Source organism: Melozone crissalis, unplaced genomic scaffold, assembly GCF_028551555.1.
Source record: "Melozone crissalis strain CALT ecotype California unplaced genomic scaffold, PUWL_Pcris_2 ptg000079l_1, whole genome shotgun sequence".
Taxonomy (NCBI): Eukaryota; Metazoa; Chordata; class Aves; order Passeriformes; family Passerellidae; genus Melozone; species Melozone crissalis.
In genome coordinates, this window is record NW_026535856.1 from 3000381 (window position 1) to 3017483 (window position 17103).

General features: G+C 58.1%; 2 gene segments (V, D, J or C); both read left to right on the plus strand.

Annotated features, from left to right (window-relative positions):
- The first annotated feature begins 518 nt into the window (after positions 1-518).
- Positions 519-2457, plus strand: LOC128946208 (Ig heavy chain V region 914-like). The segment is given in 3 exon segments: positions 519-617; positions 2058-2376; positions 2438-2457. Coding segments are annotated over 3 exon segments (438 nt in total).
- Positions 2458-11431: 8974 nt separating this feature from the next.
- On the plus strand, positions 11432-17103 carry LOC128946209 (Ig heavy chain V region 914-like). The segment is given in 3 exon segments: positions 11432-11741; positions 14354-14381; positions 16998-17103. Coding segments are annotated over 3 exon segments (444 nt in total).

Genomic DNA, 17103 nt, shown 5'->3' on the forward strand with positions numbered 1-17103 from the left:
CCTGGAGATCCTGAACCGGCCCTGCACCGACGGCGTGTACCAGGCATGGGCACCGTTAGCGTCGATCAGCGCCAGCATTTCCAGCACCTGCCCGGGGCTCTGGCGGGTCCAGGTGATGGAGTGAGCCCCGAAACTGAACCCGAACCCTCGGCAGAGGAGGCGCAGGGACCCCCTGGGGGGCTGGAGGTCCCCCCCACACTCCAGCAGGGTCACGGCCGCCCGGAGCCCTGCGGGACAAAGGGGAGATGGGGCTGAGTAGATGCAAAAGTCAGAAGAGCTGTCTGAATAATTAATGGATGGACTGGGGCTAATTGCAGGGGTGAAGGCACTTTACTATTCAGGATACCTCTGTTGGATGTCTGGGGACAAACAAAGGGAATTGGTGGCAAAACCACTGAAGGTTTGGGGATGGGGGAGCGGCCGTGACCCTGCTGGAGTGCGGGGGGAAACTCCACCCCCACGGAGGGTCCCTGCGCCTCCTCTGCTGAGGGTCTGGGTTCAGTTTTGGCAGTTCCACCATGTACTGGATCCGCCAGAGACCCCGACAGGCACTGGAGTGGCTTGCGGGGATCACCAGTGGTGGCACCACCGCCTACACGTCGTCTGTCAAGGGCGGGGTCACGATCTCCAGGGACAACGGGCAGAGCTCGCTGACGCTGACCATGAACAACCTCAAGGACGAGGATTCAGGATGTGATTTTTTTGCCAAATCTGTTGATGATGGTACTGGCTGGGAGACTGTTGCCTATCGTGTTGACCCCATGTCCTTTAGCAGAGTGCACAGAGATTGCGCGAGCTCCAGGGAGGATTGAGACGTAACAGCAGGAACTGCTCAGTCATGATGGAACAGCAAAATAATCTCCTGTCTTTTGCCAACCGCCCCACATCTTCTCTCTGTAACCCCATTTGTGTCTTCTCCCTGACCCTCACTGTTGGACACGTTTGGATCCCCTTGTACCCTATAAAAGGGGCTGGTTTAGCCCATCTGACAGGAGAAGAGCTGTTGCTGGAACCCCTCACAGATCCCTCAATGAACCATGGCTGTGGAACCGCCAGGACCTCTCCTTGTCCTCTCTGTCCATCTGTTTCTGCCCCAGCCAAAGGCGCCCCAGCGAGTGAGCAAAGAGCTGAGATCCTGAGAGCTGAGAATCCCTAACGAGCTGAAATCCTGAGAGCTGATAATCCATAAAAGATCTGGAATCCTGAGAGAGCTGATAATCAATAAAAGAGCTGGAATCCTGAGAGCTGAGAATCACTAAAGAGCTGAAGTCACTGAGCTTGCTGAGATGGTGGCATCTCTGAGCTGATTGGCTGTTCGGGCACTCTGTCGCCCAGAGTTATCCAGATCGGCCAGCATGGCTTGGGGATCAGCCTAAATCTGATATCTCGGTCTTATCAGGGTTGGGACAAAGGGACAGGAAAGGGGTCAGGGCTTGGGGATAGAGGGAAGGGCCTGGGGAATAGGGACAGGAGGGGAGCAAGGGCACGGGGACGGGGACAAAATGATAAGAATCAGCATAAGCCAAATTATCACCATAAGCACGTTTGGCACAGAAATAAGTGGCGGAATCCTCGTCCTTGAGGTTGTTCATGGTCAGCGCCACCGAGCTCTGCCCGTTGTCCCTGGAGATCCTGAACCGGCCCTTGACTGAGGGCGCGTAGTAGGTGTCAGCACCATCGTACCTGATCCCCACGACCCACTCCAGCCCCTGCCCGGGACGCTGTCGAGCCCATTCCATTTCAAAACCCCCAAAATTGAACCCGGACGCTCGGCAGAGGAGGCGCAGGGACCCCCCGGGGGGCTGGAGGTCCCCCCCGCACTCCAGCAGGGTCACGGCCGCCCGGAGCCCTGTGGGACAGAGGGGAGATGGGGATGAGAAACCTGATTGGTGAAGAGAGTCCTAGTTGGCCTGGCATGCTTCAAAAAGTGGCGGGACCCACCTGGGAGGAGGATGATGAACTCCAAGGGTCCCAATTTGGGGCCAAGAGTCAGGATTTGGGTGTAGGGTTGAGCTTTGGCCTCATCCCCATCTCCCCTTTGTCCCGCAGGGCTCCAGGCGGCCGTGACCCTGCTGGAGTGCGGGGGGGACCTCCAGCCCCCCGGGGGTTCCCTGCGCCTCCTCTGCCGAGGGTCCGGGTTCCCTTTCGGCCGTTCTGATCTGCACTGGATCCGCCAGAGCCCCGGGCAGGGGCTGCAGTGGGTGGCCGCCATCGACAGCCACGGTGGCACCGACTACGCGCCGTCACTGCGGGGCCGAGTTGCGATCTCCAGGGACAACGGGCAGAGCTCCATGACCCTGACCGTGAACAACCTCAAGGACGAGGATTCCGGATCCTATTTCTGCGCCAAGGAGTCCAGCACTAACATTGCTGCTGGTGCCCTCGAATCTATTGACCCGTCCCCATCCCTGGGTCCCCACCTGTCCCCATTCCCCAGGTCCTTCCCTCAACCCTTGATCCCATTGGTGACCCCCACGGACACAAATCTGGCCCATTTTCCCCAAATCTCAACCATTTGCATCCAGGTTTGGGGACCTTGGCTGAGACTTGGTGCCAAGAGCTGAGGTTTGCGGCAGAACCAGCTGAGTTTTGGGCCAACGGTCAGAAGTGATCCCCACTGAGATCTGGGGCACAAAGGGCAGAGTTTTGGGCATGAACATTTGAGATTTGGGTGAAAGGCTGAAACGTGCAGAGAAGTGGGACACGTAAGGCAGTGATGGTAGAGATTGAGGGAAAAGGGTCAAGATTCAGTTTTAAGAGTAAAGATTTGAGGGTAGAATGTGGGAATTTTGGGATGTCTGTGAGATCAAAGGCAGGGTGGGGCCATCATAACCATCGTCAATATAACCAGCACTACTAGAACCATGACCATAAGCATCTTTTGCACAGAAATAGGATCCGGAATCCTCGTCCTTGAGGTTGTTCATGGTCAGCGTCACCGAGCTCTGCCCGTTGTCCTTGGACATGGTGAACTGACCCTTGACTGATGGCGCGTAATCGGTGCTGCCACCATTGTTGTAGATACTTGCAACAAATTCCAGCCCCTGCCCGGGTCTCTGGCGGATCCAGTACATTCCATAATCCTCAAAACTGGACCCGGACCCTCGGCAGAGGAGGCGCAGGGACGCCCCGGGGGGCTGGAGGCCCCCCCTGCACTCCAGCAGGGTCACGGCCGCTCCCTCATCCCCAAACCTTGATCAGTTTTGCCCCAAACTCCCTCTGTCTGGCCCTAAATCTCCAAAAGAGATTTCCAGTATTGTAAAGTGCCTTCAACCCTGCAATTAGGCCTGATCCTCCCATTAATTATTTGGACAGCTCTGCCTGATGTTTGCATCACCTCATCCCCATCTCCCCTTTTTCCCGCAGGGCTCCGGGCGGCCGTGGCCCTGCTGGAGTGCCGTGGGGACCTCCAGCCCCCCGGGGGTTCCCTTCGCCTCCTCTGCCGAGGGTCCGGGTTCAGTTTCGGCAGTTTTGGGATGATGTGGATCCGTCAGAAACCTGGGCAAACGCTGGAATACATCGCAGCAATCAGCAATGATGGTGGCAGCACCTGGTACGCGGATTCAGTCAAGGGCTGGTTCAGGATCTCCAGGGACAACGGGCAGAGCTCGGTGACGCTGACCATGAACAACCTCAGGGACGAGAATTCTGGATCCTATTTCTGTGCCAAATCCTATAACAGTGGTACTGGTATTGATCGTATTGATCTCGGTGCCATCCCCATCCCCGTGTCCCCCCCGTCCCCATTCCCCAGACCCTTCCCCCAAGCCCCCAGCCCACACCCAGCCCTTGATCATTGATCCCAACCTTGCTCTGCCTCGGCCCCAATTCTCACCCGCTGACCCCAAACCACAACTCCTGACCCCAAATCTCCACTTTGTGCCCCACCACTTTGCTCTGAGGGCAGGGGTTTGAGGCCCAGGTTCCGATTTGGGGGCAAAGGTTCAGGATTCGTGTCAGCGGCTGTGGCCGGGAGCACAAAGTGGGGATTTGGGGCAGAATCTGATTGGGGGTTTTGGCTCTGTGGTTGGTGGTGTTGGAAATGGGGCAGATCTGGGACGAAGGGTCAAGAACGGGGTCAAGGACTGAGATTTCGGGGAAGGGTCAGAGATTTGGGAACAGGAGGGGCTCAGAAATGGTGATGCCACCACTGGCATGGTCAGTATAAGCAGCAGCGCTACCAGTGCTGTAAGATTTGGCACAGAAATAGGTGGCGGAATCCTCGTCCTTGAGGTTGTTCATGGTCAGCGTCACCGAGCTCTGCCCGTTGTCCCTGGAGATCCTGAACCGGCCCTTGACCGATGGCACGTATCCGGTCCAACCAGCATTGTTGGTGATCCCCGCGACCCATTCCAGCCCCTGCCCGGGTCTCTGGCGGACCCAGTTCATCCCATAACTGCTGAAACTGAACCCGGCCCCTCGGCAGAGGAGGCGCAGGGAGCCCCCGGGGGGCTGGAGGTCCCCCCCGCACTCCAGCAGGGTCACAGCCACCCGGAGCCCTGTGGGACAAAGGGGAGATGGGGATGAGGCCAAAGCTCAACCCTTGACCCAAATCCTGACTCTTGGCCCCAAACTGGGACCCTTGGAGTTCATCACTGTTCTCCCAGTGATGACCTCCAGCCCCCTTTGCCCCAACGCTGCCCATTGGCCCCAAACCCTGCCCTGGGTCTGGCCCCAAATGCAACTCTTGGCCCCAAATCTCCCCTTCGTACCCCGAAAGTGCCCCAAGGACCGAGATTTGGGCTGAAATTGGGCAAATTTTGGCACCAGCTCAGTTGGCTTTGATGCAGAACCAGTCGGGGTTTGGGGCCACAGTTGTGTGAACCGGCCCTTGACCGCAGGCGGGTATCTGGTGTATCCATCACTGTCAATGTCTGCCACAAATTCCAGCCCCTGCCCGGGTTTCTGGCGGATCCAGATCATTCCAAAATTCCCGAAATCAAACCCAGATGCGCGGCACAGCAACGTCAGGGACCCCACGGGGGGCTGGAGGCACCCCCCGCACTCCAGCAGGGTCACGGCCGCCCGGAGCCCTGTGGGACAAAGGGGAGATAGGCATGAGGCCAAAGCTCAACCCTTGACCCAAATCCTGATTTTTGGCCCCAAATTGGGACACTTGAAGTTCATCCTCCTCCTCCCAGGTGGGTCCCGCCCCTTTTTCCAGCTGGCCACACCTGCTTTAAGGCCCTTGACCAATCAGGATCCTCATGCCCATCTCCCCTTTGTCCCGCAGGGCTCCGGGCGGCCGTGACCCTGCTGGAGTGCGGGGGGGACCTCCAGCCCCCCGGGGGGTCCCTGCGCCTCCTCTGCCAAGCATCTGGGTCCGATTTTGGGAAATTTGCGATGGGCTGGGTTCGACAGAGACCCGGGCAGGGACTGGAATACATCGCCAGCATCACCAGTTATGGTGGCAGCACCAGGTACGCGGGTTCAGTCAAGGGCCGGTTCAGGATCTCCAGGGACAGCGGGCAGAGCTCGCTGACGCTGACCATGAACAACCTCAAGGACGAGGATTCCACCATCTATTTCTGTGCCAAGGATTCCTATGGTGGCTGGAATGCCGCCCATGCCATTGGTTTCACTCCTGGTGGTTGGGTTGGTGTTTGGGGTTTCAGCCCCGTCCCTGTCCCCAGCTGTCCCCAGACCCTTCCCCAAACCCCCCTGTCCCACCCCTGACCCTTTGTCCCAGCCCCGCCCCCTTTGCCCCAATACTGCCCATTTGCCCCAAACCCTCCCCTTGGTCTGGCCCCAAACTCTACTCTTGGCCCCAAATCTAATCCTTGACCCCCAGTAGTGCCCAAAGGGCTGAGATTTGGGGACAGTGGGTGAGGTTTGGGTCAGCGGCTGCGGCTGGGAGCCCAAAGTTGGGATTTGGGGCAGAATTGGGTGATTTTTGGGGCCAAAGCAAGAGGTTTTGTGGCAGAACCAGTTTGGGGGTTTAGGACAGAACCAGTTTGGGGGCTTTGGCTCAGTGCTTGGTGTTGGACTGGGGCATGTTTCTGGGTAAACTGTCCAAGGGTCAGGAGGAGAAGGCTGAGATTGGGGAAAAATGATAAAAACTGGGGGAAAGTGCAGAGTTGGGGCAGCAATGGCAGAATTTGGGGGAAAATGACAGAGATTTGGGGGAAAGGGCTGGGATTTGGGGAGGGATCAGAGAATTCTGTGATACTTGGGCACAGAGAGGAGAGGGCTTGGGACCACAGCCACCAAAACCATGGTCACCAAAAGAAGCAGCATCCTAATCACAACTACTGACAGAATATTTGGCGCAGAAATAGGTGGTGAAATCCTCGTCCTTGAGGTTGTTCATGGTCAGCGTCACCGAGCTCTGCCCGGTGTCCCTGGAGATTGTGAACCGACCCTCGACCGACGGCACGTAGCCGGGGTTGGAACCACTGCTCCAGATCCCCGCAAGCCATTCAAGCCCCTGCCCAGGTCTCTGACGCAGCCAGAACATTCCATAATCGCCAAAACTGAACCTGGACCCTCGGCAGAGGAGGCGCAGGGACCACCCGGGGGGCTGGAGGTCCCCCCCGCACTCCAGCAGGGTCACGGACGCCCAGAGCCCTGCGGGACAAAGGGGAGATGGGGATGGGAAACCTGATTGGTCCAGGGAAAAAAACTGGGAGGGTCAAGCCTGATAAAGGATTGGGACCCACCTGGGAGGAGGATGATGATGAACTCCAAGGGTCCCAGTTTGGGGCCAATAGTGGGGATATTGACGTCAAGGGTTGAGCTTTGGCCTCATCCCCATCTCCCCTTTTTCCCGCAGGGCTCCAGGCGGCCGTGACCCTGCTGGAGTGTGGGGGGGACCTCCAGCCCCCCGGGGGGTCCCTGCACCTCCTCTGCCGAGGGTCCTGGTTCAGTTTTGGCAGTTTTGGAGTGGGCTGGTGTCGACAGAGACCCAGGCAGGGGCTGGAATGGCTTGCAGGAATCAGCAGGAATGGTGCTTACACCGACTACGGACAATCGGTCAAGGGCCGGTTCATGATCTCCAAGGACAACGGGCAGAGCTCGGTGACGCTGACCATGAACAACCTCAAGGATGAGGATTCCGGATCCTATTTCTGTGCCAAGGGTGCTGGTGCTGCTGATAATGATGCCTATGGTATTGGCCCCACACGCATATTTGTGTCCCCACTTGTCCCCAACTGCCCCATCCCCTTTCCCCAGTCCCCAGCCCCTGACCCCATTCCTGTCCCCGTGCCCCAACCCTGCCCTGACTCTGCCCCACATTCTCAGCTCCTGGCCCCACACCTCAGCTCGGGGCCCACTCGGGGCCATTTTGGCTCCTGAGCTCTCCTTGGCCATTCTGACCCTGCCCTTCACCGATGGAACGTTCCAGGTGACTCCACCCTTGCACCCCACTGCTTCTCTCAGCATGGGACCCTCGACTCGAGATCAACTTGAAAAATTTAATTTCCCCAAAATTTCATGTGTTTTTTGGGTAAAAAAAAGGGGGTTTTCTCCAGAGAGAGGATTCTAGCCCAGCCCCAAGGAGCAGCCCCAGACACCGCGGCCGCTGAGGGAGAAGTGAAGCCCCAGGTGGGAGCGAGGGAGGGAGGGAAGGAGGAGAAGACGCCGCGATTTTGGGGCTCCACAGCCTCTCCCCACTTCCTCCCCAGCAGCTGCCGGGGCCCGGCCGGGGCAGGAAAGGAAACAGAAATTTCCTGGTTTTGGTCATTGTGAACATGTGTGTTTGGCAGAAGGCAGCTCAGCCTCGGGGCGCTGCGGCAGAGCGCCGGCTGCACAAAAAGCTCTGTGTGCAAAGGGCCCTGGAGCGATCCCCGTTCCACACTGGGATGGAGGGGAACTGGGGGAGATTGGGGAGAATTGGGAAAAATTGGGAATTGGGGAAGTGATGGTGGAGTTTGGGGGAAAATATCTGAGATGTGAGAAAAAGAGCCAGGATTTAAGGGAAGGATCAGAGAATGCTGTGATTTGTGGGAACACAGAAAAAAGGGCTTGGGACCACAACCACCATCAACACCATAAGCATAAGCACCATTACCACAGCCACTGCTGTAACATTTGGCACAGAAATAGGATCCGGAATCCTCGTCCTTGAGATTGTTCATGGTCAGCGTCACCGAGCTCTGCCCGTTGTCCCTGGAGATCCTGAACCGGCCCTTGACCGATGGCGCATAGAAGGTGTTGGCACCATCACTGCTGATCCCGGCCAGCCATTCCAGCCCCTGCCCGGGTCTCTGGCGGATCCAGAACATGGAGAAACTCCCAAATTCGAACCTGGACCCTGGGCAGAGGAGGCGCAGGGAACCCCCGGGGGGCTGGAGGTGCCCCCCGCACTCCAGCAGGGTCACGGCCGCCCGGAGCCCTGCGGGACAAAGGGGAGGTGATGGAAATGAAAAACCTGATCGCTTGAATGTCTCATAGTGCATGTGGTCTGCTGGAAAATGTGATGGGACCCGCTGGGAGGTGTATGATGAACTCCACGAGTCCCCGTTTGAGGCCAAGAGTCAGGATTTGGGCCAAGGGTTGAGCTTTGGCCTCATCCCCATCTCCCCTTTGTCCCGCAGGGCTCTGGGCGGCCGTGACCCTGCTGGAGTGCGGGGGGGACCTCCAGCCCCCGGGGGGTCCCTGCGCCTCGTCTGCCGAGGGTCCGGGTTCAGTTTCGGAAGCTATGACGTGTTCTGGGTGCGCCAGGGACCCGGGCAGGCGCTGGAGTGGCTCGCGAGTATCAGCTACAATGGTGGTTGGACCGCATACGCGCTGTCGGTCAAGGGCCGGTTGACGATCTCCAAGGACAACGGGCAGAGCTTGGTGACGCTGACCATGAACAACCTCAAGGACACGGATTCCGGATCCTATTTCTTTGCCAAGTGTGTTGATGATCATGCTGGTTGGGAGAATGTTGCCTGTCGTTTTGTCCCCATCCCCATCGCTGTTTCCCCCCTGTCTCTGTTCCCCAGACCCTTCCCCAATCCCCAGCCCTGACCCCATTGATGTCCCTTGTCCCAACTCTGAACTGGCTCTTTCCCAAATCTCAGCTCCTGGCCCCAAACCTCAGCTCTGGGCTCCATGTCCCAACCAAATTCCCCAAAACTGACGACGATGTCCCAGATCCGGCCCCACCATGTCAATCTGCCTTTGCTTTATGTGATTGGCCAGAAACCTCTTGTGGTGAGCTGCGCCATTGAGTTCTGTGTGTGCTGCCGGGGCCGTGAGCCGCCGGCACCTCCCCATGGCCACAGCCCGGTGAGGAGAGCGATGGTGGGAAACCAAACGGCTCCAGAGGGGTCTCCACAGCCCCGTCCCGGTGGGGATTGGGACAGAGACCCCCTGGCAGGGATGGGCCCAGGGCTGAGGATTGGGGGAATTGTTGGGGGTTTGGGGACAGCTGGGGACACTGAGATGGGGGCGTGGATCCACCACTGGAGTCTTCACCATAAGCAGCAGCATTCCAGCTATAAGCATCAGCACCCTTGGCACAGAGATAGAATCCGGAATCCTCGTCCTTGAGGTTTTTCATGGTCAGCGTCACCGAGCTCTGCCCGTTGTCCCTGGAGATCGTGAACAAACCCTGCACCGATGGCGCATAGCAGGTGGTGCCACCATTGCTGTAGATGCTCGGGAGCCATTCCAGCCCCTGCCCGAGTCTCTGGCGGACCCAGTACATGGGGTAACTCCCGAAACTGAACCCGGACCCTCGGCAGAGGAATCGCATGGACCCCCCGGGGGGCTGGAGGTTCCCCCCGCACTCCAGCAGGGTCACGGCCGCCCGGAGCCCTGCGGGACAAAGGGGAGATGATTAAAAATGAAAAATATGATTGGTCTAGAAGGGGAAAGGTGCGTGTGTTGCAAAAAAATAGGGCGGGGCCCACCTGGGAGGGGCAGCAGGAGCAGCAGGGACTGGAGCCGGAGGGAGCTCAAGGCCAAGGCCGAGATGTGCCAGAGTTGGGGTCCCAGGGGGGTTTGGCGCTTGTTAACCTGCTATTGCGTTTGAAATCAATGTGGAACACTGAGGAGAAGGTGTCCAATTTATTAATGAAATTATTGAGTTTAATTCCAGCTTTTGAGGAACCTCAGGATACCCAAAAAATCTGGTGGAGATTTGGGACCAAACCAGGGGAGTTATGAGTGAAATTGTTGAAGATTTGGAGATGGGCTCCGGGCGGCCGTGACCCTGCTGGAGTGCGGGGGGGACCTCCAGCCCCCCGGGGGGTCCCTGACGTTTCTGTGCCGCGGGTCCGGGTTCGATTTCGGGAGTTTTGGGATGGGCTGGATCCGCCAGAGACCCGGGCAGGGGCTGGAATTTGTCGCAAGGATCAGTGGCAGTGTAGGTTACACCGCCTACACGCCATCGGTCAAGGGCTGGGTGGCGATCTCCAGGGACAACGCACAGAGCTCAGTGACGCTGACCATGAACAACCTCAAGGACGAGGATTCCGCTGTTTAGTTCTGTGTCAAACCTCCTGGTGGTGGTGGTGCTGCTCCTGCTGATTATATTGACGGTGCTCGTGCTGTCCCCATTACCTTGTGTCCCCCCCTGTCCCCGTTGCCCAGACCCTTCCCCCAAACCCCCAGCCCACACCCAGCCCTTGACCATTGATCCTAACCTTGCTCTGCCTCGGCCCCAATTCTCACCCGTTGACCCTAAACAACAACTCCTGACCCCAAATCTCCTCTTTGTGCCCCAAAACTTGATTCTGAAAGTGGATACTTCTGGTCATGGGTTAAGATTTTGGTCAACTGTGTGGTCGAGAGTGGAGAATTTGGGGCAGAGCCAGGGCAGGGTTGGGAGATGGGGTCAGAAATGGGGTGAGGGGCAGAGTTTGGGAGAAGGGTCTGGGGAACCGGGAGAGGTGGGGACACAGCCATGGGGATGGGGTAAAAACCATCAGCAGCAGCACCCCAAGTATCATAGGCAGCTTTCCCGCAGAAATAGGAACCGGAATCCTCATCCTTGAGGTTGCTCATTGTCAGCGTCACCGAGCTCTGCCCGTTGTCCCTGGAGATCCTGAACCGGCCCTGCACTGATGATGCATAGGCGTAGCTGGATCCATCGTTCTTGATCGCTGCGACGTATTCCAGTCCCTGCCCGGGTCTCTGACGAACCCAGAACTGAATTCTGAAACTGCCGAAACTGAACCCAGACCGTCGGCAGAGGAGGCACAGAGACCCCCCGGGGAGCTGGAGGTCCCCCCCGCACTCCAGCAGGGTCACGGCCGCCCGGAGCCCTGGGGGACAAAGGGGAGATAGGGATGAGGCCAAAGCTCAACCCTTGACCCAAATCCTGACCCTTGGCCCCAAATTGGGACCCTTGGAGTTCATCATTCTCCTCCTTCTTCTCCTGCTGGACCTCCCAGGTGGATCCCACCCACATCTGGATCTCAACATGCGAACATTGAGCCACAGCCAATCAGGTTTCCCATCCCCATCTCCCCTTTGTCCCGCAGGTCTCTGGGCGGCCATGACCCTGCTGGAGTGCGGGGGGGACCTCCAGCCCCCCGGAGGGTCCCTGCGCCTCCTCTGCCGAGGGTCCGGGTTCGATTTTGGGAAATTTGCAATGGGCTGGATCCGCCAGAGACCCGGGCGGCGGCTGGAATTCATCGCGGCGATCTGGGACAATGCTGGTTGGACTGGGTACGCGGATTCAGTCAAGGGCCAGTTCAGGATCTCCAGGGACAACGGGCAGAGCTTGGTGACGCTGACCATGAACAACCTCAAGGACGAGGATTCCAGATCCTATTTCTGCGTGAAATCTCGTTTAACTAGTGGAGGTTGGGGTGGTGCTCGAGCTGTTGATTTTTTTGGCCCTGTCCCTCTCCCCATGTCCCCAACCCTGTCCCCGTTCCCCAGATCCTCCCTCCAATCCCCAAGCCCTGACCCCATTCCTGTCCCCTGTCCCACCTCTGAACTGGTTCTGCTCCAAATCTCAGCTCCTGGCCCCAAATCAGGGCCACTGTCACCCTGAGCTCACCTATGACATTGATGCCTCGCCATGGCCGTGTCCCCCAATGTCCCCGTTCCCCAGCCCCTTCCCCCAGTCCCCAGCCCCTGACCCCATTCCTGTCCCCGTGTCCCAGCTTTGAACTGGCTCTGCCCCAAATCCCAGCTCCTGGTCATGTACCTCAACTCTTGGCTCCGAGTCTCAACGAAGGTCTCCCAAACCTGGGTGCAAATGGTTGAGATTTGGGGAAAATGGGCCAGATTGGAGTCCATAGGGGTCAACAATGGGGTCAAGGGCTGGAGGGAAGGATCGGGGGAATGGGGATGGGGGGGACACAGGGATGGGGATGGGGTCCAACAGCAGCACCAGCAGCAGCAGCACCCCAACCAGCAGAAGCACATTTGGGGCAGAAATAGGATCCGGAATCCTCGTCCTTGAGGTTTTTCATGGTCAGCGTCACCGAGCTCTGCCCGTTGTCCCTGGAGATCGTGAACCGGCCCTTGAACGCAGACAGGTATCGGGTGTATCCATCTCTGTCAATGCCTGCGACGAATTCCAACCCCTGCCCGGGTCTCTGTCGAACCCAGCCCATCCCAAATCTGCCGAAATTGAACCCGGACCCTCGGCAGAGGAGGCGCAGGGACCCCCCGGGGGGCTGGAGGTTCCCCCCGCACTCCAGCAGGGTCACGGCCACCCGGAGCCCTGCGGGACAAAGGGGAGATGGGGATGAGGCCCTGGACCCAGGCGTAGGCTGGGCTGGGGTTGACCAGATCCGAAAAGGGACCTGGACCCACCTGGGAGGGCCAGAAGCATCGGGAGGAGGAGAAAGTGCCACAAATTGGGACCAACATCAGGATCTGCATTCAGGAATCAACACTTGGGTGGATTCATTCTCTCTTCCTCATCTACCCTTTCTCCGCTCCCCCATCCCCAAACCTTGGTCAGTTTAGCCCCAAACTCGCTTGGTCTGGCCTCAAAACTCCAACAGAGATTTCCAGTATTGTAATGTGCCTTCAAAACTGCAATTAGCTCCAATCCACCCATTAATTAGTTGGGCAGTCCGTCCTCGACTTTGCATCGCCCCATCCCCATCTCCCCTTTGTCCTGCAGGGCTCCGGGTGGCCATGACCTTGCTGGAGTGCGGGGGGGACCTCCAGCCCCCCGGGGGGTCCCTGATCCTCCTCTGCCTAGGGTCCGGGTTCGATTTCGGGAATTATGGAATGTTTTGGTTCTGCCAGAGAAGGGGGCAGTCGCTGCAATGCGTTGCGAGTATGAGCAACAATGGTGGCTGGTCCGAGTACGCCGCCTCAGCCAAGGGCCGGTTCAGGATCTCCAGGGACAACGCGCAGAGCTCGGTGACGCTGACCATGAACAACCTCAAGGACGAGGATTCCGCAGCTTATTTCTGCGCCAAACGTTTTGATGATCGTGCGGGCTGGAGTGCTTCTGCTGATTTTGGGGAAGATTCCGTCAGTGGCCCCACCGTCCATGAGGGTCACCGAATTTCTCCAATCCTCAGACACCCTTCCCTCAGATTCCAGACCAGTTCCATCAAATCTCAGCCATTTTCCCCCAAACTCTGCCATCGCTGCCGCAAGTCACCACTTTCCCCATGATTTTTCCCATTTCACCCAAATCTCCCCCAGCTCCCGGTCCCTGATTGGAGGAGGCCTGAACTGGAGGCCAGGGGTGAAGGTTTGGGGCCAATGGTTGAGTTTTGGGGCAGGAGCAGGGCAGGGTTCGGTGTCAGTTCTGGACCTTGGTGCAAATGGGGAAAATTTTGGACAAAGGGTCAAGGGCTGAGTTAATGGGTGAGGTTTGGGATGAAAATAAGAGCTTTGGGGACTGAATGATAGGAGTGGTGTCAGAACCCGGAGCTGGAGGCCATAACGGGCATCGTCAACATAACTAGCATGAGGATCACAACCAGAGCATGAAGCTTTCCCACAGAAATAGACACCGGAATCCTCGTCCTTGAGGTTGTTCATGGCCAGCGTCACCGAGCTCTGCCCGTTGTCCCTGGAGATCGTGAACCGGCCCTTGACCGATGGCGTGTACTCGGTGTAACCACCATTGCTGATCTGTGCAATGTACTCCAGCCGCTGCCCAGGTCTCTGTTGATACCAGCCAATCCCAAAACTGCCGAAACTGAACCCGGACCCTCGGCAGAGGAGGCGCAGGGACTCCCCAAGGGGCTGGAGGTCCCCCCCACACTCCAGCAGGGTCATGGCCGTCCGGAGCCCTGCAGGACAAAGGGGAGATGGGCATGAAAAACCTGATTGGTCGAGGGACTCAAAGTGGGCAAGGCCAGCTAGAAAAAGGGGCAGGACCCACCTGGGAGGAGGATGATGAACTCCAAGGGTCCCAGTTTGGGGCCAAGGTTCAGGATTTGGGTCAAGGGTTGAGCTTTGGCCTCATCCCAATCTCCCCTGTGTCCCGCAGGGCTCCGGGCGGCCATGACCCAGCTGGAGTGCGGGGCGGACCTCCAGCCCCCCGGGGGATCCCTGCGCCTCCTCTGCCGAGGGTCCGGGTTCAGTTTTGGAAATGTCGACACGAGCTGGGTCCGCCAGAGACCCGGGAAGGGGCTGGAATGGGTTGGAGTGGTCAACAAGGGTGGATCCAGCACCTTCTACGCGCCATCGGTCAAGGGCCGGTTCACGATCTCCAGGGACAACGGGCAGAGCTCGGTGACGCTGACCATGAACAACCTCAAGGACGAGGATTCCAGATCCTATTTCTGTGCGAAACATGCTGCTGGGAGTTCGGGTTCTCTTACTGGGTTTGGTGTTGGTGATATTGACCCTGATCTCATCTCTGTGTCCCCACTCTATCCCAAAACCCAAATCCCTGACCCCGTGTCCCAACCCTGGAGTGGCTCTGGCCAAAATTCTCACCCTGATTTTGGCTACAAAGTTCACCCAAACCTTAAACCTTGGCCTGAAATATCCGCATTCAGTATAAAGTTTTTGTGCACACAGAGGCGATTTGAAGTCTGGAGGTATGGTTGAGGGTCAGTGGATGAGAACTGGGGTCAAGGCAGAGCAAGTTTGGGATCACTGGTCAGGGGCTTGGGACAGGTGAGGACTTAAACAAGGGGATAGGGCTGCTCTGTTGTCATTGTCACCATGGCCAGCACTGTTACTCCAACTGCCATCAGCAGACCTGGTGCAGAAATAGGGTCCGGAATCCTCGTCCCTGTGGTCGTTCATGGTCAACATCACTGAGCTCTGCCCGTTGTCCCTGGAGATCGTGAATCGGCCCCGCACTGATGGGCTGTACATGGTGCTGCCCCTGGTGCTGATCCCTGCCACCAACTCCAGTCCTTGCCCAGGCTTCTGCCTCATCCAGCCCATCCCAAAATTCCTAAAATCCAACCCGGACCCTCGGCAGAGGAGGCGCAGGGGCCCTCCAGGGGGCTGGAGGTCCCCCCCGCACTCCAGCCGGGTCACGGCCGCCCAGGGCCCTGCGGGACAAAGGGGAGATGGGGATGAGAAACCTGAGTGGTCAAGAGTCCCCAAGTCATCCAGGCCAGTTGGAAAAAAGGATGGGATCCATTCTGGAGGGTGGCCAGGATCAGGAGGAGAAGGACAAAGTCTTCACAATTTGGGGCCAGTAGTTGGGATTTTGGGGTCAAGGGTTAGGCTTTGGCCTCATCCCCATCTCCCCTTTGTCCCGCAGGGCTCCGGGCGGCCGTGACCCTGCTGGAGTGCAGGGGGGACCTCCAGCCCCCCGGGGGGTCCCTGCACCTCCTCTGCCGAGGGTCCAGGTTCAGTTTCGGGAGCTACGACATGTTCTGGGTGCGGCAGAGACCCGGGCAGGGGCTGGAATACCTCACAAGGATCTACAACACTGGTGCTTACACCGGCTACGTGCCATCGGTCCAGGGCCGGTTCAGGATCTCCAGGGACACCGGGCAGAGCTCGGTGACACTGACCATGAACAACCTCAAGGACGAGGATTCCGGATCCTATTTCTGTGCCAAATGTTACAGCAGTAGTTGTGGTGGTGGTGGTGCTGCTTATGGTGGTGGTGGTGGTCCTGCTTATGGTGTTGATGGTGGTTATGCTCCCGAGCCCTCTCCTCTCTCTTCCCAAATATCTCAGAATTCTCTGATCCTTCCCCAAAATCCCCACCCCTCTTTCTCAAATCTTTACCATTTCCCCAAACTCCACCATCACTTCCGCAATTCCCAATTTCCCCCAATTTTTCCCATTCCTCCCCAGTCTGTCCCTTCCCCTCCATCCCAGTGCGAAACGGGGATCGCTCCAGGGCCCTTTGCACACAAAGCTTTTTGTGCAGCCGGCGCTCTGCCGCAGCACCCAGAGGCTGAGCTGCCCTCTGCCAAACACAGATGTTCACAATGACCAAAACCAGGAACTTTCTGTTTCCTTTCCCGCCCCGGCCGGGCCCTGGCAGCTGCCGGGGAGGAAGTGGGGGGAGGCTGCGGAGCCCCAAAATCACGGCGTCCTCTCCTCCCTCCTTCTCTCGCTCCCACCTGGGGCTTCACTTCTCCCTCAGCGGCCTCAGTGTCTGGGGCTGCTCCTTGGGGCTGGGCTGGAATCCTCTCTTGGAGCTCTGGACATGGTGATGATGCTGGTGGTGGCCCCAAACCCCCATCCCTGGCTCCCCAAATGTCCCAAAATCCCGAAATCCTGCACCAAATCCCAACCCTTGACCCCATTCTTGACCTTCTCCCCCAGTGTCCACCATCTTTGCCCCAACTCCCGAATTTCCCCCAGTTTTGCCCATTTCACCCAAATCTCCCCCAGCTCCCCAGGCCCTGATTGGAGGAGGCCTGAACTGGAGGCCGGGGTAAAGGTTTGGGGCCAATGGTTGAGTTCTGGGGCAGGAGCAGGGGAGGGTTTGGGGTCAGTGCTGACCATTGGGGCAAATGGGGACAAAGGGTCAAGGCCTGAGGTTTGGGGGGAGGGTCTGGGTTTGAGGACAGGGGGGACTCAAAGATGGGAGCAGGGCCAAAACCACCATGACCAACATCACCACAGTCAATATCCTCACCAGCAGCAGGAGCACAACAATCATCCCAATTTTTGGCACAGAAATAAACAGTGGAATCCTCGTCCTTGAGGTTGGTCATGGTCAGCGTCATCAGACTCTGTCCCTTTTCCCTGGCGATCATGAACCGGCCCTTCACCGATGGCGCATACCAGGTGCTGCCTCCGCTGCGGATGTAG